This window comes from Chlamydotis macqueenii, chromosome 23, assembly GCF_036417535.1.
Source record: "Chlamydotis macqueenii isolate bChlMac1 chromosome 23, bChlMac1.mat, whole genome shotgun sequence".
In the NCBI taxonomy this organism is placed as follows: domain Eukaryota; kingdom Metazoa; phylum Chordata; class Aves; order Otidiformes; family Otididae; genus Chlamydotis; species Chlamydotis macqueenii.
The window spans coordinates 1,211,578-1,236,109 of NC_141578.1; the positions used below are offsets into that span (position 1 = coordinate 1,211,578).

The 24,532-nt window shown below is 56.1% G+C and overlaps 2 protein-coding genes across 2 annotated transcripts in view; both read right to left on the minus strand.

Annotated features, from left to right (window-relative positions):
* GNAI3 (G protein subunit alpha i3) overlaps positions 1-21,744 on the minus strand; it is a 30,548-nt gene extending 8,804 nt beyond the window's left edge. Inside the window, exons 1-4 of the mRNA XM_086765375.1 lie at positions 21,512-21,744; positions 5,595-5,637; positions 5,345-5,486; positions 3,210-3,367 (exon numbers count right to left, since the gene is read on the minus strand). Coding sequence (XP_086621501.1) covers positions 3,210-3,367; positions 5,345-5,486; positions 5,595-5,637; positions 21,512-21,629 — 461 coding nt within the window. The 5' untranslated portion in view covers positions 21,630-21,744. The remainder of the gene's footprint in view (positions 1-3,209; positions 3,368-5,344; positions 5,487-5,594; positions 5,638-21,511) is intronic.
* Positions 21,745-22,449: 705 nt separating this feature from the next.
* Positions 22,450-23,900, minus strand: GPR61 (G protein-coupled receptor 61). Its single transcript, XM_086765730.1, has one exon. The coding sequence runs from the start codon at positions 23,835-23,837 to the stop codon at positions 22,500-22,502; it is 1,338 nt and encodes a 445-aa protein (XP_086621856.1). The 5' UTR covers positions 23,838-23,900; the 3' UTR covers positions 22,450-22,499.
* Positions 23,901-24,532: the final 632 nt, after the last annotated feature.

Below are 24,532 nucleotides of genomic sequence, written 5' to 3' on the forward strand. Positions count from 1 at the left end.
TTACCAATCTGAACTCATCTGGGCCAGCTCAGACAAACCACAGATGGAAAAGCTCGCTTCAAAACCCAGGCTGCAATCCCAAGGTGGGGCATCACAGGAAAGCATCAGGGGGACAATGCCCTGCAGCTGGTGCTTGAAGGCAAAGAGGAGAAGAAAAAAGCACACAGAAATAACCCAGGTTTTATCAAGCATCATGTCAGGGAATTCAGGCCAAAACTGCCACCTGGGAACATGAGATCTGCCAGAACAGAAACCATGCTAATTGCCCGAGAGACTGCAGATAATTACCAACGGTATCTGCAGACTGGTGTGTGTGTGAACTTCGGAAAAAAAGCAGCAAAACCAGCAACTAAAATGTTGTAAAGCATTATCTGCTTGCCGACATTTCCAGGTATCGGACAGGGGCAGCTGAAGAGATGCGCAGGACAGCAGTGTGCTGCACCACTAAACGGGTTTTGCTCTTCGTAGCTGTTACACCAGGAGCTGTGCACAAAGGCCTGACACGCTCCGCCACGGCGCCAGCTCGAGTCAGGAACAGTGATCTGCAGAGCCGTGTGCTCACAGCACAGGTAATGAAGAACAGGAAGCTGCAATAAGGCGAGTGAGAGAACAGCTGTTCGAAATAGCACAGCGAAAGGGCAGGGCGGATGCTAGAGGGACCTTATCAGATGGTGCCTGGAGAAGACGCCGAGCGTTTGCACTAGCGCTTGAAGACCTACAGTTCAGACCAAGAGTTACTCAACTGCTCTTCAAAAAGAAGAAAACATGCAGAACCCACTGTGATCCCAGGACAGATCACCTGGCTTAGTGTCACGAGTGGGTACCGCTGGGAGCTCACCCCGACCCGTGGTGCACGGATTACCACACAACGCTGTCACGGCTGCCTCCTCTCCTCCCACGCGGCCTCCCACCTGCCAGGGCAGCTCTCCGCATGAGGGGAAGCGCTCAGCGAGGCAGGAAAGAGCAGGAAGAAAAGTTTTTTTGAACAATTCGATGCTGCCTTGAAAGCCTTGGCTCTCTGCCCAGCTCGTCACGCCACCTAATTTTCACAAGTGATCGCTCACATGTTCCCCTTCCCGCCTCGCTCGACTTCTGGGCGTCTCAGCAGCGGCCCCAAGATCTGAGCTGAAGCAAAGAGCAGCACCCAGTCAGCCAGAACGATGCTCGAAACAGCTCAATACTGGTTTTCCAGGTGAAACTCAGCCACCTCAAGTGGCGCACGTATTTAAAGGCTGCTAACCCTTAAGTCTCAGCCCTGTTGGTAGGAGACAGTGAAGGGAGAAGGGAAATTAAATTCCCCCAAGAAAACTGCGCACGAAAGCCAGTACCTACGTGACCACCCCCACAAAAAGGGATTGCAAGACATCCATCCTGTAAGCATGAAAAAGGGAATTAATTGGGCAACACCAGAAGATAGCGCAGGTCAAGAGCCACGTGTTGAGCGGAGAAGAAAAATTACTGACTGAATGCTCACTGGGGCAGCTCATCCCGTGCGCTGGCGAGGCGGGGGTCCTGCAGCAGAAAACAGGTGTTAACTGCGTCACCGTGCTCTGCACTGAAGGAACCCACTCGCAGCGTTTCCTAACTGCTGAGTTGCTTGGCTACTGCTTCCAAAGAACGCTGCTGTCGTGCCACTTCCTGCGGTCTCGGGGCAGGAAGCAGAATCCTCTGACGCGCTTATCAGAAAAACGCTGCGTGGGTTGGGTTATCATCGGGGTGAAGTCTCTCTGCCACCACAGCAATCGTCACAGCAGCTGTGCCGACACGTATCTACCAGAAGCTGGGCAGGAGTGGGCTGCAGATACACAGGACAGGAATAGCCCTCCAAAATCCAGGCTCTGGAAGGCAATCTGTGGGTACCTCTAAGCAGGCTCACGCCCTCTCTTCCCAATCTGCTATTTCTCCCTTTCTGCCCCGTTTTCTCAGCCTGCCTTCATTCTTCTGCTCCAAAGCTGACCATCAAGACCACAAAGCCAACTTAGCTTCCTCCTCAAGCTCCACTTATGCTTTCTGCCCTAGATCCTCTGCTCAAGAAGTCCTTCAGCTTTCCTGCTCTTCTCCACGTCTGTTCATTCAATTATTCCCTCATCTATCCCACTGTCTCCCTTTGAATCTGAAGCCTCCTCCTCGCACACTGTAAAGGCACCCAGGAATCTGAGAAAGCCTGCTCTTGTCAACTCACTTACCTTGATCTAAACCCGCAAGATCCTGCCAAGATGTTACAAATTTAGAAAAAATTTTCCTTATTTTCAAGCTAAAACGTGCTCTGCGCAGACAGAGCCCACAGGCAACTGAGCTGTGACACACCTGAAGTTTCTTTATAAAACACTTCCAAACTAGTATTTCAAAGGTTTAAAACTCAGCTAAATTAAGACAAGTTTCCAGCTGGACATCAGGAGGCACACTTAACCCCAAAAATCCTTCAGAGCTTCAAATATTTGTTCTAGAGAAACCAAGCACACAACTTTTTAAAAAGGGGAAAGAAAAAAAAGAAAAGAAAAAAACCCAACTGTTTTGCTCATTAAAAGAAACAGTCTCCCCTCCCTGCCCTAACCTGCCTCTCGGAAACGGATGAGGCATTTAGTCACAACTCTCATTAACCAGCCAGCAGCAGCCTCGTTATCTGGCCGTGCCTTCCCAACTGTTCAGCAATTGTGAGCGTTGCAGAAACAGAACAACAAGCAGGTTTACAGCCAGCCCGCAGCGCTGCCCGTGCGGCGCCAGGCACGGCAGCAGAAGCGCAGGGAGAGCTGGGAAGGAGAACCACGCCGCGAATATTGATCTGCCCACAGCAGAGATCCCGCTACTGGAAGATGTCACGAATTTGTTAGTTTAATCAGCGGCTCGGTTTCAGGAGGTGTTACTCCCTTCTGTAGGGATAACGACACAGCTGATCGCCTGCGGTAACAAAGCCATCTTAATGCCAGCTGCCGAGTTATTCTTCCACTGAAAACAGACTGGCAAATTCACCTAGGCACAGAACAAGGAACATGGGGGCTTTTCCAATACTAGAGACAGGGAAAACAAACGCTAAAACCGACTTTGATGAGCACCAAGTCACCTTGTGAGCCCAGCCCTGTGCAAGCCGGCTGGACCGGGGTTTGTCCACCCCCTCAGAAGGGGAGCCCCGCCACCCAAGTACCACATCGTTTTCAGTCACAAACATTTCGTTTGCTGTGAAGAGCCAGAAGCTGGTAACAGTTTCTTACTATGAGGCAGAGTCGTTAAGCTGATACTCTCTCGATCTGCTGAAGCAGGCCTGAACCCCTGCGTCTCTCCATAACCGCTTAATCACGCCGGCCAGCTCGGCGGTCATCACGCCTTCCTCTGCGCTTCCAGCTAACACAAACAACTGCCGGGCATCGTCCTGCAGGAAGAGGGGAAATCAAGACAAGTTAGGATCTACGCCCATTTACACCTTCACCAACGACAGTGAGACTTAACGTCAGGAACGATTCTAGGGGCCGCGGCAACCGCTTGAAGGAATCCTGGTCCCCTCTCATGCTTTCTAGCCGCTCTTCTACCCCAAATCACCAAATTATTTTTCTCTTGCAGTCAGGAAGGCAAATTTTGGGCAAGAAGCTCCAGCTCGTGGGGCAGGACGGCACACAACGCTTCTGCTGCGCCTTCGCCGCAGGGGATCACCGCTCCGGAGTAACAGGCAGCATTCACACCGGAATCAGGACATTTCAGTGGCCGGGCACAGGGTTTCAGAGGAAAAGCAAGAATGCCAACGTGCTACTACAGATGAATGCACTAAACGATAAACACTAGTTTTTAAACTGGAAAACCTCTATCATAGTGTTGTACAGTACGGGGACAAGGAAGAACTCAGTATCGAAAGCAAGCTTTGGATGATTCTAGGTCCAAAGCTTTGAGGACTTGCCATTTGCTGCAGCAGCAGTCAGAAGCAAGGGAGGCCGATTTCTTAACACAGCATTTCATCAGGAGATGAGATGGACCGACCAGGATTTCAGTGTTTGCCCTACTTTTCTCCAAATTAACAAGGAGATTTTATAAGTGAAACACAGGCTGGCCTTCACCACACACCGATGTTTGTTTCTACAGTGATCAGACCTGCCAGCGTCCTTCCGGGAGACCTAAGAGACTTTTCACTATCCCAGCGAGTTCTCAACTTCAGATTGTCTCCTCTCACTTCAACCCTAAACCAGCACGTACCTAACCTTGGTACACTTCAAGCCCGTACGCTACTCCAAAGGGCACCTCCCTCGCACAAGCAACGGGCACCTCAACTAATTTTCTCAAGGTCTGAACCGCCACAACGCAGAGGGGGCCCTCAGCGGTGAGCCTCTGCCGGTACAGCGCTCACGGGTATGGTGCTATGCTGACAGCTCGCTGCTGCGAGACAGTCGGTTTCGTTATCACGGGTCTTCTCCCAGGAAAGCGTGGAAGCTGTTTGCCCTTCAGGGTGGATTGGGACAGGAGAAAGTTCTTGGCATTCGGCTCTTGTTCTGCTTTTGTGAAGCCAGCTAAGCCTGGGCTAAATCTGAGAAAGAAACCTGGATTTTAACACCTTCTTCCTTCCGGATACATTAGCCAGGCTGAGACCTGGCAAGCACAGAGGAGGAGTGGAGGGGAACACCGGGAAGGATTTGGAGCAACAGTGGAGTAACAGCCTAAGTGAACATGCAAGCGAAGAGACGCCCTTTATGTTGTAAGGTCAAAATATCAGGGGTTGTATCACAACGAAACAGAGTAGGTTATGCCACTTACCGCATGTGAACTGTGTGAGAAATCAGTGCCAGACAGCACGAGTCCAGGCTGCGCAGCCACTGCCCTACGCTGACAGACAACTCCTTTCTCCTACACACTGTCAGGAGCCCCTGACTTCCCACTGTCTGTGCTTTCCCCACCACCGCGGGGGTCAAGACTTCCTGACTCCAGCTTCTGCCCTCTTGAAAGGGTGGGGAAAAACAGGGCCTTAATCCCCAAAATCCTAAGAGGACAAGTAACAAGGAGTGAAAATGATCAAAATTTATTTGGCTTAGCTTAAAGACTATCCAGCACGACGCTGTGAAACATAGCTGAAGACTGACATCAAGCAATTTAAACCAAAACTGGGAATTTTGTTAAACATTCAAACAGTTTAGAGAAATTAGATTTTTTTTTTTTTGAGCATTCAAACTACTAAAGGTTCTTACCCATAAGCTCAGTAAAATACTTGACACTTTGTACTGGTGGTAGATCACAGATGATAAGAGGTCTTTCACGATTGTGTTTGTAACAAACATTTCCCCTGTAAGTGTCCTGGACTGAATTTGCAGGATTCATTAACACAATTCCAGCACAGCCTCAGACTAAGAGAAATAAGTGAAATACTTACTGCTCTGGCAACCTCTCCAAAGTCTATCTTTAGCCTTCCCATGGCTCTTATGATCGCAATGATGGACTGGATGGTATTGCTGTAGACAACCACTTTATATTGCTTGCATTCTTCCTCCGAGTAGCCATCCTCATGAATAATCCTGGAAGAAAACCAAGCCGTCATTCCCAAGCCAAACCAGAAGGGCACCGCAGATTCCGTACTTCTTCTCGCACAAAAATGCGGTTCACATGCCTGCGCTCTCACTTACTTCATCTGCTTCACAATGGTGCTTTTCCCAGACTCCCCAGCACCTGGAAAGCACAAAAAAAAAAAATCCAGTTAGCAACCACATGGAATTAAAAGGAGAAGCGGAATGTACCCTTCCCAGCTCCCACACAGAGGCTGATGGGTCTGCGTAAGAACTTCTGGTGCATTGCTGCTGGTAACAGAGCCCCACGGCCGCTGCCCCAGCCCCTCGGGAGGGACGGCACATCCACAGGTACGTCCTTCCCGGTTTTACTTACAGATGCTGACACTCATTATGCTAAAAAAAAAAAAAACCCAACCCTAGAATTTCTGAGTTTCCAGTACACTTCCTGGTCACTGGGGCTAGCCAGCTGGGAGGCAGGTCTGAAAAACTGGGATGAGGGTTTATCTACCAACCATCCACCATCCCTCCCTTCCAGTTCAGTAACTACAGCTAAGCATCATCAGCTGCTACCCACCGGCACCCAGCTGGGCAGGAGAAAAGCATCGACCAGTCAGATGCAATCACAGATCCAGAGCATTTTTCCAAGGAACACCTAATTCAGCGTGATACAGAGTGGGGGGGAAGCAGACCCAGAACAGAGCTCGCAAGCACGCAGGAGTTGCTCTTGCAGATCCAGGTGAAGCAGCGTAAGACGTCAAAGCCCAGAAATGCATCACGGTGTCAGAGCAGGAACACCATCGCGAACCTTGCAGGTTCCCTTCTCCACTTCGCACAAAGCCAGCCTAACGCTGCCCATAACCACTGGAACTAACACGTTTTTCCACAGCGGGAAGGCTAGCTGCGCCCCTGCCATCCCTTACTACAGCGTGGTGCTAAACACACCGGCATCGCTCCTGAGCTACATACCGCTTAAATAGCTCCGGAGAAATTCAAAGACACCTGCCTAGACTTGCAGTGGGAACTAAGGAGTCTGAATCACCAGCAGGAAGATCGGGGAGCTGGGCTCCTGGTCCGATCCTCCACTGGTTCCCACAGCCACCAGCCAACCCAGGGACCTTCACCGCGGCACGCCCGTACGCATCCACCCACAGAACACGCAAGGCAGATTTTAATCTATTAACAAGGTCTATTCTCCATCATTTCCCACAATACAAGGATTATTATCCTAGGAAACTGAGGACAAAGAGCTGCAGGTTCAGCTGGGAAGTGAGCCTTTGCCACGGGACAGTGTGTAGCTGCAATCTCAGACCTGCAGGCTGCGGCACGCGGACACGTCTGCATTGCAAACCGCCTTCCTCCAGAGAAAGGCAGAGAAACCCGGCTTGCCAACCCTCCGCAGACCTGGGGGGCTGAGTTATCCCCATCTGCCTGCAAAACACCAGCTAGTTAATCTGTTTGTCCACAGCTTTTGCTCTCGAGCCACAGAGCACTCCCAAACCACGTCCCCCTCCCCAGGCACGAGGCAGAAACCACCTTGCACACCCGTGCAGCAGCTGACACGTTTGCACAGCTCGGCGCAGCAGCCGCCCACTCCAGGACTCCAAACCACGCCGTGAGCACGGTTTACTGAGCTCCGCAGCCAGTGGCGGCCGCACCACGCCGCCTGCGCACACGCCCGTCCCAGCCGTGAAGCATGCGAAAGGCGCGCTCGGCGTTACCGCGCGCCAGCGGAAGCGCAGCGCCTGGATCACTCTGCCTCGTGTGAGCGCAACGCCAGGAGCCTAAAAGGCTCACCGAGCTGCAGAACCGGGTTTACTGAAGGCCAAGGAAAGAAGTTGAGCCTGCCTGGATTTGGATGCGTGACTCGAGAGATCCTGGAGGGACTGCGAGACTCCAGCTCCCCTTCGCGTCCAGCAGCAAGTCACTGGAGGTCGCAGCCTGCCGTGTCCACGCAACACAGCGGTGTGCTAACCCCGAACGGCACTGCTATGAGCAAGGCGAGTTTGGTTGGAAGAGAAAAATCATTTCAACAGGAAATAAAAAGACCAGCTTTCAGGAATGTCAGGCTGTGAAAACCAGGCTGTGGCATACTGCTCCAGGGAAAAGGAAAGAAAAAAAACAAAACAAAACAAAAAAAAATCCGAAAAAAAAAAGCAGGAAAGCTTTCTGGTGCTACCTTTGGGAAGCACAGGTTCCAGGAAAGCACTTCCCAAGCCCCTCACGCTGCATTCCAGTTTCATTCTCACGTCCCCGAAGCCTCAGGTGCTGTCCTAGGTAAGCGCCAGGAACCAGGAGTGAAAGCAGCAGCGCTTTCTGAAAACCAGAGCTCTCCTCCCAGTCTCACGGCCTCGTGTCGTGCGGGCAGAGGAACCAAGAAATCAAACCCCTGAAGATAAGAGGTCACTTGGCTGAGTTGGTGTGTGTAACAGGGACAAACTACTTCCTTGCTTGAAATTTTGTATGCCGTTTAGTCTCCTCCTTTCACATTCCGTCAGGTTCTTTCCAATATCACAGCAGCAAACTCAACTGCTGCTTGCTGAACAGCTACGGAACAGCCAGCTACAAGCAGCTCACTCACCAGCGGTGGACCCGCTGTCCGGACCTGTTGTGCCAGCCCGAGCCCAGACCTGTCGTCGGCAGTCGGGACCGAGCGAGGACAACGCAGCCTTTGCAGCCACACGCTCACGTTTCCACTCCCAAGTTCATCCCGGTCAGCCCCCAGATGTTGATGAGGATTCCCGAGGATCCACTGCTGTATTGAGTTACAACAGAAAGCTCCCCCTGCATCAGCCAAGGGCGTTTTCAAGCAGAAGGTGTGTCTCCTGTCCGTACTTAGCTTCAAACCAAACAAGCGGCCAAGTATTTCCGCAGCTCTCGGTGGCCGAAGAGAGCAGATCGGGCTCTCCGCACAGTAAGAGCCTTCACAGTGGGACAAGCGTTGTCACGGCAGGTTCTCAGGATGCCACGCGGGAGGAAACGCAAGTCCAACGGTGCCGTAACTCATTACACCCCTTTGCAGGTGTCACGGGGTTGTACCTCCGTCATGGGGTGGCTGGACGAGGGCTTCTGCTTCTTCGGATCCGTCTCACACAAGAGAACAGAGAGGCAACAAGAGAAACACGCTGGTGTTCAACAAACCAGTGCCCAGCGCCTCTCCTGCACAGCTCTGGGGGTGCCAGGGCCAGAACACACTTTTAAGCACTGACACCTTCAAATGCCGATCGCTCAGACATCGCCATGACTTTATCTGTCTCCACATCCCCCTCAAGGGGCTGAGACACCAACAGCTGCCCCACACTGCAGGAAAACTGTTCCCAAGACAGGGCATGTAGTGCAACTTAAATCAATCGGCCTTTTGTTCAGGTTGAAGGGTTTCCAGGTGAGAGCCTCATGACAAAATACTTCCAGACTGCCAAGTTGAAATTCTGTAGTTTGCAGACATTTAACTTTTAAATTATCCCTAAGCATAAGGCAATTCAGGATTTTTTTTTTTTAAATTAAGATGAAAAATTAAGTGCGTTTTAAGCGGATTCCCCCAAAATCCGCTCAGATGTTGGAGTTAACATCTTCCACCCGAGCAAATCCCGGGGCCTGAAGCACACGATGCCTGCGGAGCTCACCGCTGCAGCCAACTACAGCGAGACTCAAGCCAGCGACTTGCAGGGAACATCCTTCCCTTTAGCAGGTGCTGCTTCTGTTGTTATCACCTCTTCTCCCAGCTGCCCAGAAGCCTGCGCCTCTCCTCCGCTGGCAGGGATTTTAACAGAGGTGGCATCAGGAAGGGCTTGGGAACAGCTCCTGCTGCGCGGCAGCGTTTGTGGTCAGGTGTGAAAACGTTCGCGCTCTACAGACTCAGCACGCACCCAGGGAGCAGCACACCACCTCGTTTATGGATTTTCACAGCCACACTCCCCATGTTAAAGTGCTGCGATTCGAAAGCCTCAGTGTCCCAAAACAGCAGCGCTCAGCCCAGAGAGCCCCTGCAGCGGGAATTCAGAAGAGACTTTTGAACATAACCTCTCTGGCTTTTAGTTCTCGTCGTCATATTTGCTGTCATTTCCTCCTCGCATTATCTTAAAATAATCTGCTGCTGCGGCAGGCAGTGCTGAACTGGTACTACCTGTCATTTGCCTGACAAAACAGTATCAGAGACAATTACGCCATGACAACACAGCCAGGTTGGTTATACAACACCACCTCAAACCATCTCCAGTTAACTCCTTCCCTCCTCCTTCCAGCCCCCACGCGCTTCAGCGGCAGCTGAGCGGAGCAGCAACCCACGCTCTCGGAGGAAAGGCTGCTGGTTACTCACCCTGTTACTCTAAGGGAGCGGCAGAGGTAGGAAACAGCAACCCACACCCTCCAAACCTCTCCTCTTTCCGAGAGACAGCCCAGAGCTGGCTCCCACAGCACACGCTAACGGCAGTCCAGCCACGAGGGCACGGCCAGGCAGTAAGTCACCTCCTCTGGGACATTATTCCTAAAGGAGTTTGTCTTGATGTTCCGGGTCCTCTCCCGGACCAGCTCTCTGCTCCTGCAAGAGCCGTCCAGACAGGGTATCTCATTAAACACTCATTTAGAAACGTCTGCCCTCCAGCTCCCTCATCATCTGCCGAGCTCCCGCAGGGGTGACAGCTGCTCACCGATGAGATGGCCAGCATCAGGCACAGCTTCATCTCAATTCCTCAGAAAACAAAGCGCTAGCTCTGCCCTGGTCAGACACCTGTACCAAGTCCTCCCACGCAGCAGAAGGCTTTTTCAGGGGCCTCTCTCACTCCGTGCCTCTGCTGTGACTCTTACCGTCCCTCCCACCCCCAATGAAGTCCACCACCACTTGCATTTTACTCTTACTTTCCAGCCCTAGCTCAGCACCTCCAGGACTCGCTTCTGTTCTTTGACACTTGAAACTTCTTTAACCATTTGCAGATGTAGGCGCTGTGCAAGCTGCTGTTCTCCTTTTTCCAGCTGACTGGAGTGGCTGTAAAGGGACTGTATAGAGAGATCCACACTGGACCTACTCTGTAAACGGCTTTTAGTCTGCAGCCTTCGTTCCCTGCTGCCATGCAGCTTCGTTTACCCTGACCATGGTGTTCACACAGACAGCCTTCAGTCAAGTACCTTCAGGAGCGGAAAAAAGAGGCTAGGAATTTAAATACGGCTGAAACACGGCTCCAACCTACAGAAAACCGATGCTTTGCATTAGAAATTCAGATGGCAAGTGGATAGAGTTACGCTGAAATTCTTACAGACTCTGCAGGTGAAGCACCCAGCCCCGGGATTGCAGGCAGGGACGAGATGGGGAGCTAGAAAGAGTTCAGAAATCATGAAATATGACACCATATGTTACTGGATTCAAAAGATCTGAAAGTCGGAGCATTACTGGGACGTTTCTCACTGTAAAAAGCAAAGCAAAGCTCTCCTTTGTGCTCTGATTAGCACAGCCACGCAGGGATCGTGTTTCGTCACAAGAAACCGAGGCTGACCTAAGCGGGGATGTCGTAACTCGATGGAAAAACTGTTTCAGAAGCCTTAACTTCTCCTTTCCCAAATTAGCAGCAAGGAACCCACCTACCCCACAGCTCTGTCTGCGTGCCCTAGACACAAGGAGCAGCTCATCTCTCACAGCATTTGCTTCTTGTCGTAGTGGCTTGTCCCACCCGATCGATGCGCGTTCTGCAGGAATTTAGTGAAGTCCTTGTTCTTCAATGTTCTTCAGCTAGCCAGCCTTCCCTCCAGAAACCAGCCCAGAGGCCCACACCTCCCGCAAGTGCCCAGAGCTCACCCCAAACCATGCCAATAACACCCCGAGAGCTTTGTGGGGAGCTTGGCATCTCCCTTCTGCTCCAATGCTGTGCCCTGTCGGAGTCCCACCGCCAGATCCTTTTCCCTCTGGAGCGGGAAGGGAACCTGAGCAGCTTCCAAGCCATATTAGTACTGGCCCCGGGAGGGCAATGCACACAAAGCGGGGAAATCATCATCCAGGCACTTCCCCAAAGGAAGCCAGAGGCTTTCCTGCAGCAGGAGATGGGAAGCCAAGCAACTCGGCACGTCCGCGTGCTGGAGATGACAGGGAAGCGAGCAACAAGCAAGCTCCCAAAACACAGCTTAGGCTGGGAATTACAGGTCTAGGCAACTTCACTCTGGATAAAACATTTGCTTTTAAACTCATTACTGCTGAATTCACCCTGCCTGGGAAACAAGGAAGGTAGATTAACGACTACCTACATCTTCCAGACACGAGTATCCAGTTCACTGCCTCAGAAGGTACCAACAGTCTTATTTTAAGTGCTTTTTTCTAAAGCTGTATCAAAACTGCATTAAACTGTACTTCAGGTGAGGAATTCCACCCCCCACACCCCCCAATTAAAGGGAAAAGCCCTGCAGCATCTGAAAGTTTCTGGAGAGAAACCAGGTCACCGCTGAAACAAATTCTTACTGGAGACACAGAAGAGGTGCACCTGGGATATCCATTAAAGCACAAGCGAGGAAGACAAAAATGAGCAGACGGACCTGTTTGTGATCTCCAGCCTCTGGAGGAGGCCGTGCACAGCCTCCAACCACAGCAACAGCCTGTGTCCGCGTTACAGCCTCAGCAGGGGGCTGGCAGAAACTCCGCCAGACCATTCCTGAGGCAGGATGATGCTGCAGCCCTCGCTGAACTCCGAGATCCACAGGAATTTCTTAGCGTTTCCAACATCCCCTCTTGAACAGCTCGGGAATCTCCCCAGACGTTTCACTGGAAGAGCCTGAAGCTGCAGGGCTGAGCGGCAGAGCAGGGGAGATGACGGGGCCCTTTCGTGTGAAGGGTCGCTCCAGCTACGACGCGACGCCGCGTGGCCTGGCCGCGGCTCCAGCCCGCCTGCACGACCCAAACCCGAACCACCTTCCCCCGACAGACTAGCAAGGGGCCAAATCAATGGCACAGCAGAGCTGCGAGGAGTCCAGCCCAGAAAACATCAGGGCAAGCGCGGAGCAGGAGCTGTTGAAATCACCGTAAACCCTAAGGGACGTTCTCTCCCTCATAAAACAGATGTTTCCGTTTGTCAATGCTGGTCCAACATCCCACCCCAGCAAGCGAACACGAGTACTTCCCTTTCCACACGCACACGCTCCCGAGATAACTTTCCACGATGCTGCCCTCCTGCTTTGTATTCCACCAGGAAAGGCTCCGGCACACCCCACACCCCCGCTGCAGCCCTTGTACCTGTATCTGCGTTTCTGGAAGGTGGAACTATCAGGTCCTCGTCCTCTTTGCCACATCCCTGCTCCTGCTGCCCAACCTCATCCTGCTGAACTCAAATCCTGACATCCCAACATCCCCACCCCCTTGTAGGTGCATTTCTAAGCAAGAGCGTGCTGCCATCCCTGCCAACATCTGCCCCGTCTGCCCCGTCAAAATTTTATTTCAGCGCACCCCTGGAGAGCTCTCGGACATCACAAGGCCAAGAGGGCCTCAAACTACAGAATCAAACGCAGCAAGAGCTGCACTAGGAATCAGGAAAAGGGGGAAAAACCTTTAGAGCAAGGAGTGGAGTCATAATATAGCTCGAAAATCCAGCTATTGTTAGAAAAGTCAACAGGAACTGGGATGGCTGAGGTTGACACTTACGCTTTTAGAAGAGTAACTGCACACTGGAAAAAGCAATATATAAAAATAAAACAGGGCACACAGGCTGAGCAAGGCTTAACTCAGGGGTACCGGGAGCCCATGTTACAGGATAAACCACAGGAAGCTGGATGAAATAAAAATGGAGGCTTGTGTAAGGAATGCCATTTTGAAAACAGAAGCAACGCGAGCCCCAGGATCGCTTCCACGGGCTCCCAAACGAAGCGCAGCATGCTGCTCCGCACGCTGGCTTACCTGGGCTGCAGCTGGCACGGGTTTCGCCCAGAAGGGAGCTGGAAGATGCTCAGAGCAGCAGTGGCCCCGGAGGAGGATGTCCCAAGGCGGAGGTGAGCGGTGCAGGAGCTGTGTCCGGGGGGCTCCGCCCAGGGCCCGCACACCGCACTGGGGTACGCGCCGCGGAGCTGCACGTTTGCACTTTCACACGATCGCAGGCGCTTCACGCTGCACGCAGCTGCGTTTGTTTTCCATATGAATCTAATAACGGCCCCATACGAAAAAATCAGGGAAAGAATCGCTCTAACATGTATCACGCAGCCATTCCATAGGCCTCAGAACGTTGTTTGGACAAGCCAGGAAAATTAAGACTTGAAACCATAAAGCTGTAAATGTCTCAGTGGCGAATATTAAACCCCGAGCACCCAAGCGTTAGGTTTTATAAAGCCTTGTTCTTTTTGCCTCCAATCTCTGTTAGGCACTAGCCTTGTTTCAAGGCTTTGAATGTGCAGCGCTCGCCTGAAAGCTTCTGCGGAGATTTTCAACGGATGCCTCACACAAGAGAAAGCCTTCGAGCGCTTGGCACGGCGACAGCCTCCACGCAGGGCAGCGCCGAGGCCAAACGCATCTCTCAAACCAAGAGAGCGTGCCAAGGAGCGGTGCCAGCTCGGGGAGAGACCAGCAACCGGTTCAGTTCGCAGCATTTAAAGCGGACATCGCACCACATCGCGGTTGCAAGGGACTGGGAATGCTGGGCTTAAAGCGCCAGCTCCACCGCACACTGGAGCGTGGTTAAACACATCCCGTGATCGTCCGAAGATCGAGATATCCCCGGGAATTCCGTATCAGTCCTGCTGAGCGCCGGGAAACACCGGGCTGGCAGAGCCAGCCGCCTGCCAACGCGCCGTCACCCGCAGACGGAGCAGCGACCGGTGACACCACCGAGGAGTTAAGGGCTTGAAGAAACAGGCACTACTCACGCCATTACAAAACTAAAGAAGTTAAGACCTTTTTTTCCTGATAAAATTAAAGATAGAAACTGGAAAAGGGGGAAAACAACTAGTCATGGAAGGCAGCAGACTGGGTTTCTCCGCTCCTCGCATAGCTGCGGCGCTAGATCCTAACCGCCACAGAAACCTGCAGAGGCACAGCTCAGCAAGAGGCCATCGGGCTTACACCCGCGCGCGGCTGCGGGCAGACAGCAAGCGCCGGTGTTCCTTCACCGTCGCCCCTCAGGCACAATAAATGTCCAAGGAGTGACTCCATAAGCAATCTTCCGGTGAACACAGGATACTGGTCAAACAGGGGGTGCACCCAAAAACCTGCAAGGTCAGCAGGCAGGAGTATTTGGGTGACAGCATGAATGTCCTGAACTTTGGCAACGTCCCTTTTTACCTGTGACACTAAATGGTTTCTTGTACCAAAAACTAATTCCACCTACAGCCAGAATCGCACCAGAACCCAAACCTGATCCAGGAGAGAGACGCCGACGGCCGCGTTACCTAATCGCGACTGCAGCACAGCCACCACCACACGGGGAAGAGGGGCTGTCACAGCTGGAACTGCCGACAGCCACAGACCCAAACGCACGAGAAAGCATCTCCCTGGTGGCAACGAAGCCTTTCCAACTGGCCCAAGGGTGAGAATTGTAAATACCAGCCGTGCCCTTCTCCACAAAGCCAGTACCAGTACCAGCTACGCTCAGGGCAGGACGCCGCAACAACCTGCGCCCTAAAGGCTCCGCAAGGGAGCCCTGAATCCCCTCCTCCCCGGCCAGCGCATCCCAATCCTTTCCAAAACCAGCTGCAAACACCTTGTCCTCTTCAGCAGGAGGCCCCTTTGCCGCGCCGTCAGCCCCGCAGTGAAGAGCCGGCCCGGGACGCCTGCCTTGCAGTTGTTTTTGCAGCTCTTTGAACACCACTCCTGGGAGTGTTCTAAACTCATTGCGCCTGCTGTCGAGCAGCGTGGGCCCGAGACACCCGCCGATACGCACCGAGCTGCCGCGGGGTGGTTTTTGGCTGAAGATCAAATGAACGTCTCTCCTGGCTGGGCCTCCCGGCCACCCCTTTCTCACCTTATGCTCAGACCCACATTTTTACGTTCTTTACTTTAAGCACGCGGAGCAGGTTCCAGCGAAGCGCTAGCACACGGCAAGTGCAGCCAACACCTTCCCCAACCTGCCGTGAGAGGCGTCCTGAGGATGTGCCCCACGACAGCTTCTCATCCTCCGAATGCCACGGAGCAACGCGGTAACGCCAGTCCTTCTCGGGCAGGGTTCGCGCAGTGGATGCTCTCAGAGGTACAGGATTAAAAAAAGGCTCTGCCTGGCCTGCTTGGATACTAGCACGGGTGGAATAAGACAAAGAAAGGCCTATAAAATGGGAATTACACCAGAAAGCCACAGGTGACTTGGAAGGGGTGGGAGAAGAGGGGTTTGGAAAAGATTATCATCAGCCTGGTCTCCCAAGGATCAAGTTTCCTCTTGCGATGCGCCTGTTTTTAAAAAGTCAAACGCCCACCGAGCCTGACGCAGCGACAGCAGCCTCGAGTTGCTGAAAACACGTATCAAAACAAACCGCCGGGCGGGGAACGGAGCGTGAGGCCCCCGCCGAGGGAAAAGCTCATTCCTCAAACACGCGGTGGATGGAGACCCCAAAACACGGAGCCGCAGGAGGCTGAGCTCCACCGGCGCCTCCGCTCACCCCAGCATTCAGATCCGGCTCGTTCTTTGTTTTTAAAGATAACTCAGCCAGCGCCACTCCGGTAACGAGAGAAGGTTAAACGAGGCAGAGAAGTTACCAAACACCAACTGAGAAAACACAAAACGAGAGACCAGCATCGGCCCGCCGCCATGGCCGGTACCGCGGGGGAACAAAAGGTGACGGCACAGAGGCAGGGTATCGCCCAACTCGCCGTCCGCTCTGCGAAGAGCGCGCTGGAAAAATAACCAGCGTTTGCCAGCCATTCCAGATGCAAACCCCGTCTGAGTCCACGAGGCCGTTGCTCAAGCCCACGTACGCGAGGAGCAAGTGTCGTACGTACCTAAAGCGAGGAACACCGTGCTTTTGCAGCTCAGTGCTCAAAAATGTAAAAACCCACAGACTCATTAACAAATTGCTCTCCACAGCACGCTCTCCTCTCCCAAGAAAAGTTATTTCGATGCTCTGCCTTAGAATTTAATGGAAGTTGAACCACTTCCAGAGGCTCTTGGAGGACAGGATGCAATCCCAGCTCCCCAGCCAGTCACTCCATCTGCAGCAGAGCTGGGTGTTATAAACGGCCCGGCCCGAGCGCCCCGTCCGTCCGTCTGTGCACGAGCACATGATGTACACACAACCCAGGCAGCGCCGGCCAGGCAGGAGAAGTCCCATCCCACAGCTGGCCAAGGACATGGGAGAAGGCTGCACCCAGGCAGCAGCGCCCAGCATGCAAAGACCATCTCCTTCCCGAGCTGTAGCTGCCCTGATCAATCACAGCTGACTCTTCAAAAAACTAGCGAGGTTAAGTCACTCCAACAAACGATTTTTTTGTAGATAAGAAACACTCATCCATTTTTGGTGGGCGAGGAGCAGAACTGAAGACCAAGCAGAAGGTCCACAGAGATCCTGGGCTTGATCCTCACCCAGGCAGGTGGGAAAACACCGCCGCAAGCTGCAGCTCAGGCATCTGAGGACAGGGAAACACCAGCACCAAGTCAGATACCACCGCCGCCTCTGTAGAGGACACGTGCACCGGGTCCTCCAAGAAGTTCTAAGCACAGATGAGACAGCTCTGCGTCTTCAGAGAGCAGATCTGACTCATTCTCAAGGTGCTTCAAGCGTTCTCCGTTGGGAAGCGGTCACCAGATGGCTGTGACACTTGTGCACAAAGATCGGGGCGTCTCAGAGATCCAGAGCATCTTTCACAACGCGAGCCAGGAGCCAGGCACTGAACTGATCTCATTGCCGCTCCTACCGTGGCCTTCTCAAGGTAACCGGACTGAGCTATTTAATCTTTGTCTTAGGAAAACGCAACCCGGGGCTGCATGTGTGAGAAAAAAAACCTTCACGTGGCCACAAGTCACAAGATACAGGCCGCGTACCTCAAAACGCTCGTGGGAGGGAAGCTCCAGACAGCGCAGAGATCAGAGAGGCCGACGGCTCCCCACAGGCCCCCCACGTCAGCTCCGGCAGCCCCAGCTGGGGACGACGCTCGAGCAGCGGCCACCGCCGCGCGGCCAGGACAACCCGAACTACGCCCAGCCTCAGAGCTTCGTGTCCCGCCTCAAAGGACAGGAGGCAGCTCCAGAGCCGAGGAGCGGCCAGGTCTGACACCCTGACGGTCCCTCGACACAGGGACCCACCACGCAGCAGCTCTTTCTGCCTAACGATACAAACGGCAGCAACAGCTTTGCCCTGATTCGCACCCCTAGAAAGCTCCTTTCTGCTTTTCCCCAAAACATAACCAAATCTTGCTAAGCACCAGCTGAGGAAGCTTTGGTGAACTCGGGGGGAAAAAAGGCTGGAAAAATCCATCTCAGAAAAAAGCAGAGGCCTCCAGGAGCAGCAGAGCTTGCAGTCTGCTCCGTTAGTTATGCAGATGCAGGCTATTTTAGAACAAACTTATGCTTTTAATTATTTTTGCATGAATTAGCAGGAACGCTGCAACATAATTACGCAGAGTATCTAAACCCAGGAGAATGGCGAGAGGCTGAAGAACAGCGCGTTTTGGGCACAGAGAGCTCAGCGCTGGCTGCACCCGCGCAGCTGGAGCCAGAGAAGCGCCGTTCGCGCAGGGCAGCCGCGCAGAGAAGCGAAACTGCCTGGATTGGGCAACAGGACAGCTTTGTGCGTCCAGCCACGAGCTCTGCCACCCCACGTCACGCAAAACCCCCTCCGGGACGCAGCCCAGCACGACGCGCCGACCCCGTGGAAGAGTGGAGCTAGCGCCTAAACCAGCCGGGAAGGGTTCCTGCGCCCTCCTCCATTTCGGCTGCTCATCCCAACTGGAAAAACTCCACAGGCTCCTACGTCAGCAAAACTGCACATCTGCGCCTGCAGAGCAGCGTTCTCCTGGAGGCAAATTCAGAGAAGAGAGGCGGTGTCTGGGGAGGGGATTTCAGCGAGGACTCCCAGGCTGCACCCACCTCCCAGCAGCGCCGGCTTTTGCTGCAGAAAGCCTTTACCTGCCGCTGCGACCACGCCCAGCGCCGGTGCAGGAGCAGCCGCTGGTGCCGTTCGCGCACGAACGCCGGGCAGGGGCCGGCAGGACCGCGGGGCAGTTGCTATTCAACGCTCAGGTTTACTTTTGTTTGATCAAAACCAGCAGCCGAGGAGTGCCCAACATGCCGAGTTGTGGAAGGGAAACCTCATGAAGCGACTCGAAATCCCCCCCCCCCCCCGAGAAGCTGCAGCGCAAACAGCTCCAGGATTGCCCTCACCCCACCGAGCCCCCAGTTACAGAGCTATGAGCCCACTTCTGCCGGCACCGAACCACCTCCCGGGTGCCAGGTGCTGGGGAAATCAAACCAAAGCAGCTCCCGGAGAAGGGAGCGCAGAGCTGAAATCCCCCCTCCCTCCTCCTCTGCCCGAGGAGTCACGACGCTGATGGAAGAGGGGAGGAAGTCAAATGCACCAAAAATCTGATTTTGGGTCCATCGCTAACTCGCCAAGCTCTGCTGACACCCAGGCTGGGTTAACGGGAGAGCTAGGAAAGAACAGCTGCGAGCCTTTTCTCAACCTGCGTAATCCTGCGGAGCCCGGACTGGGGCAGTTGTTTTACCAGAGCGGGGGAAGAGCGGGGGGACTCCTCTCTTCACGAATAAATACACCACTTCTCACCTCCACCACACCGGCAGCGCTGCCAGAGGCTCGCTCCCGTTACATAAACCACCGCAGGATCTCTTACCACCAGTTAGCGAGACGACACACCACGTACCCCAGATGTTTTAATACTACGTTATGAAAAAAAAACCACAGAAAAAACCTCATGAACTTTTCCATCAGCTTCCTGATGCCTCACCCACAGGGCGTTTGTTCCCTCCCCAGCCTCACCTGGTCTCTAGTGCCTCCAAACCGACCACCAGACAAACTTTTGGATACTCCCTCAGCTCTGGCACTTGCGGACGAGGTGGGCCCAGCCTCGGTGCCTTTTCAATATCGCCACAAAGAACAGAAAACCACACAGGAAAACGCCTGACATGCAAAAACGTGAAGAGAAGAATTACTCCATCCGGAGAATTTGCAAGTGTTGCTTACTAACTCCAAAACAAAACCCCGGAGAATCAAGGATTATCTCGACACGCAGCCAACAAGTTTTCTACATAGGCACAAGAGTGCAAACTTCGGAGCACCTCTTGCAAGGGCACAAGGGAAAACAGGCTGAACGGGAAACAAGCATTCCCAGGACAAGGATCAGTTGGAACGCAGACTTGAGTATAAACATGTCTCGTTCTAACAGAGACACTCAGCACCGCTGTTCTGCTCCTCACCAACTCCATCTGCCTCCCCGAGATGGAAAATGTCAGGGTAACAAAAAAAAAACCACCACAACCACAAAAAAAACCCCCAGAGATGACATGAAGAAGACCTGCATGGCCAGATGGTGCACCCACCACCCCGCACTGCGCCTGGGCCCGAGCTCACACGAAGCCGCACGGAAACGGCACAGGAGTCGGCCCGTACCCAGACTCCAGCGATGGGCGGCTTTTGCCTCCTCTCCACTCAAGTTATCCCCACAAGAAGTTCTAAACATGGCTACCAAAACGGGGACCTAGCACAGCCAAAGCTCTCTGCTAAAGAGAACGTGACGTTCTTCCGAAGAGAAATATTCCATCCAGCTCTTCTCAAAAGCCGTGAATGCATTTTAGCTGGAAAAAAAATAAGAACGCGGAGAAGCGACACTTGCTTTCTCCTCTCTCTGCACACACAGAGACCGCACCGGGGCGGCGACCACGCCGCTGGTTTCGTACCCCCGCAAGCTCCGCGGAACCGGCTCAGCTACAGCAGCATCCGCCGAACTGAAGTCATCCTCCGCGCAAAGTCAGATCCTATCAGAGGATCCGCGGCAGCGCGCAGCGCAGGGGACGCGGCTTGACTACCATACCCCAGCCCGCGCGCCGATGTGGGGGCTTCAGTCTGAGACACACAGGTGCCTGGGGGCCGTTTTTACCTGAAAAAAGGATTTAATTCCTCTATCTGAGCAAAAAGCCTAACAGCCAGGCCCTGACCGTACACCCTCTGCATCCAGCCAGGAGCGCGAGGGCTCCTTCTCCGTCCCACAGACCCCAAGATGACAGGACACCCACGCCAGCACAGCGAGCACCATCTGCTCTCAGAGCGCCAGCCCAAAGCCACCGGGAGGGACCGTCCCCCTGGAGCAGGCGGGAGCAAGCCTGGTAACATCCAGGCTGGAAACAGAGCAGGTATTTCATCAGGGAGCGGCTGGCTCCCAGAAAAAAAAACCACTCCAGGACAACGGCACACTCCCCTTGCCCCCTGCGAGGGCAGGACAGGCCGTCGCCTCCTCCCTCGCCCTGGGGAGGGGACCGGGGAGCCCAAGTGGGGTGAGGGGACAGGGCCACACCTGGGGATGGGGACCTCGTGGGGAGCCGAGCCCTCCCCAGCGACACAAAGGCAGAGCTGCCACTCAGCGCGGCCTTGTTCCCTGTGCGCTCCCTCCGCAGCCCCTGGTCTCCCTCACACCTCCCCAGCCCCCCCCCGGGATCCCTCGGGCCCCTCAGGACCCCCCCGCCTCCACTACTCACCCTCTAAAGATCTTTTAACCTCACAGACCCCCTCCTAATTCTCCTCCTTTCCTCAAACAGCCCCCCTCGCTCTCCCGAGAGCCACCCCGAGCCCCGGAAAGCTTCAAGCCCCTTTCTCAGGGGCTCCTGCGCTCTCCCCAAACCCGAGAGATCTCACAAAGCCCCTCCCCGCGGAGCCCCCTCAAACCCCTGCGGGCCCCGGGGGCGCCCCAGCCCCCTCGCACCCCCTCCCTGAGCCCAGAGACCCACCAAGCCCCTCACCAAAGCTCCCCGTGCCCCCCCAAGCCCCCTCCCCGGTGCACACACACAGGCCCCCACCTCTGCCGCCTCTACCCACCCCCCGCCCAAGGCCCCTCCTGAGGCCGGGAGGCGCCCACGGCCCCCGAGCCCCTCCCCAGAGCCCTCTCGCCCCCTGCGGCACGTTCCAGGCCGCCCCCGGCCCCTCCTCACCGAGCAGCAGCAGCTTCACCTCCTTGGCCGCCTTCTCGCCGTCCTCCCGCAGGTTGCGGTCGATCATTTTGCTCCGCTCCACCGCCGCCTTGTCCTCGGCGCTCAGCGTACAACCCATGGCGGCGGCAGGGGAGGCCGGCGGGCGGCCGGGCCGCCGGGAACCGGAGCGGGAAGGGAGCGGGGGCCGGTGCGAGGCTGAACCTCTCGCCTGCCTCGGCCCGGGGCGGCTCCCTCAGGCGGAACCGGATATCCGGTGGCGGCGCGCGGGGCATGCCGGGAAATGCAGTCCTTGCGCGGAGTGCTGAGGGTGGGGCGGGGCTTCCGCCTCGGTAGAGCGGGGAGTGACGGGAACGAGGCGGGGACGGCACCACTTCCGCCTCTGTAGAGCGGGGCATGATGGGAGCTGTAGTCCTGGTGGGTGGTAGGGCCAAGGCTGCCCCCGGCCCCACGCCGGCCCCCCCCACCCCACGCTCACCTCAAGGAGGGGGCTCTGGCCCCACACACCCCCAGAGGGATTTAGGCCTTGGCCCCACGGCTGTGGGGCGGGCATGGGGGGCCCGGGGCTGGGGAGGGGGCTGAGGGGCGGCGGGAGGAAGGAGGGGACCCCCCTTCCGCAGGGGACCCAGAGGACCCGGTGCTCCCAGCCCCATCTCCTGGCTGCACGGGGAAGGGTCCCGGGGCCACGCGGGGGTGAGGGAGGTTTGGGGGACCCCCCTCCTGAGGAGCCCCTCCACTCCAGGGCAGGACTCACCCCAAAATCTGAGCCCCCCGGCTCCCGCGCTTGTCCCCAGCCTGAGACAGTGTCCCCAGGCTTGTGCCCACCGACCCGGCTCCCCCGGAACCTGCCATCCCCAAACCCGGTGGTCCTTCCCGGCGGAGCACCCCCGAGCCCCCGCTGCGCGGACCCCTGCCCTCCCCAGCGAGACACTCAGACCAGCTCTCCCCTTGCAGCCATGTTTGTCCCCAGCACCTCCCGCCCCCCCCAACGCTACAGCTCCGGTTTGGGAGAGGTGACCACCGGCACGTAGACCCCGTCCCCGCCACGGCGCTCCGGCCCCTCGGCCGCATCCTCGTCGATTTGCCCTGGGATGCGAAAATCGACGGGGGGCTGGTCCCGCTTGGGGCTGGGGGTGCGAGGCCGGGGCTCGGCGGGACAACCAGTGCTTTGGAGGAACTGGAGGAAGTTCTCCTCGATGGAACCCTCCCGGCTGGGCAACCGCAGGTCCTCCTCGGGAGGCTGCTTGAAGAAGCACGTGAGGAGCCGCCCCAGCTCGCGCCGGATCTGCCGGTTGAGGCACCCGTAGAAGAAGGGGTTGGAGGTAAAGCAGAAGTAACCCAACCAAGTGACCACGGTCTCGGCCGCCGGCCCCACCAAGGGCTGGGCGCTCAGGGCAGTGTAGAGGTGGAAGGAGAAGTAGGGCAACCAGCAGAAGAGGAACTGGCCTCCCACAGCCAGCAAGATGGCAGCTGCCTTGCCCCCACCAAACGTCCTCTGTGGGGTGGTACGAGGGGCTCCCGAGGTGGTGACCATGGTGGAGCGGCTGCTGAGCGACTCGGAGCGACGTCGCGGCGTCTCCATCCAGGTGGGGAGGGGGCCATGGTGCATGGCGGCCACCCGCGCCACCTTGAACATGCTGCAGTAGACCACCACGATGATGAGGAGGGGCAGGAGGAAGTAGAAGGCGGCGAAGAAGACCACGAAGAACTTGCAGTAGGGACCGCGGCTCCATTGCAAGGAGCAGCCGCGGCCGGCGGGCGCCGGCGGGCGGTCGGGGGACAACCAGCCCAGCACGGGGACGAGGGAGGTGGCCACGGCTTTGAGCCAGACGCCGACGAGGACGCAGGCCACCAGCCCCACCGTCATCCTCACCTCGTAGCGCATGGGGTGCACCACGTAGTAGTAACGCTCCACGTTGATGGTGGAGATGGAGAGGATGCACATGCTGATGAAGCAGACGCTGAGGAACAGGTAAACGCGGCACATGGCCTCGCCGAAAACCGGGCTGTCGAAGACGGCCGAGCCGGAGAGCATCTCCAGCGGCATCAGGGTGAGGGCGGCCAAGAAGTCCACCAGGCAGAGGTGGAAGACGAAGACGAACTTGCGCAACGCCGGCGTCTTCACAATGACGGTCATGACGGCGGCGTTGCCCACGATGGCCGTCAGGTCGATGAGCAGCATGAAGAAGAGCCCCACCGATTTCGAGGCCACGTCTTTGGGCTTGCCGTCGGCCGTGCCGTTGGGGGGCATGGGGCCCTGGGAGGGCTGGAGCCCCCGCGCCGCCCTAGAGCCGTTCCAGGCCCACGGGGCGGCCAGGGAGGGCTCCATCCTGTGCCGCCGCGCCCGCGCCGGCGCTCACCGGCCCATGGCCCATCCTCGGTGCAGCCGGGCATCGCCAGGGGCTCACATCCTCGCCCGCCCGCCGCCTGCCGCCGGCCCCGGCCGCGGCGCTGGCACTCAGAGCACCCAAGGGTGCCCCCCGGTCCCATTCATCTCCCCGCTCCTCCTGGCTGCCGCGCAGCACCGGGCACCTGCGGGGAAGGCAGAGGTGTCGGCGGGGGGGACATGGCCCCACGGGGGTCTCAGCTCGGCCGTGACCCCCAGCCACAGCCCCCCACGACAGCCCTGCCGCCAACCCCCTTTCTCAGCCAGGACCTGAGCAAATTCTGGGGCTGAACCCCCAAACTCTGACCTTTCAACCCAAAACCCCCCAGTGGGACCCCTCACCCAGAGCCCGGGGACCGCGAGGAGCCGTGGGGATGGGTGGGGGGGTCACCGGCACTGCACACCCCTGGGGTCACCCCTTGCGCTTCCAGGGCCCTGCGTGACCCCCCCCACCAGCCCAGCCCCAGGGTGGGTGCTGCATCCCCCACCCACCCCAGTGGGTGCCACCGGCTGCGGAACGGTGCTGGGGGTGCGGGTGGGGGGCTGAGGGCCACCCTGGACCCCCCCACCTATGGGTGCTTCCCCAGCGGGGAGGGGGTTCCCAGTGAGCCTTGGAGGGGGGTGCTGATGCAAGGGGG

Coding starts and splice junctions, on each gene's coding strand:
- GPR61 (XM_086765730.1), bottom strand. CDS start 23,837: ATGGAGCCCTCCCTGGCCGCCCCGTGGGCCTGGAACGGCTCTAGGGCG.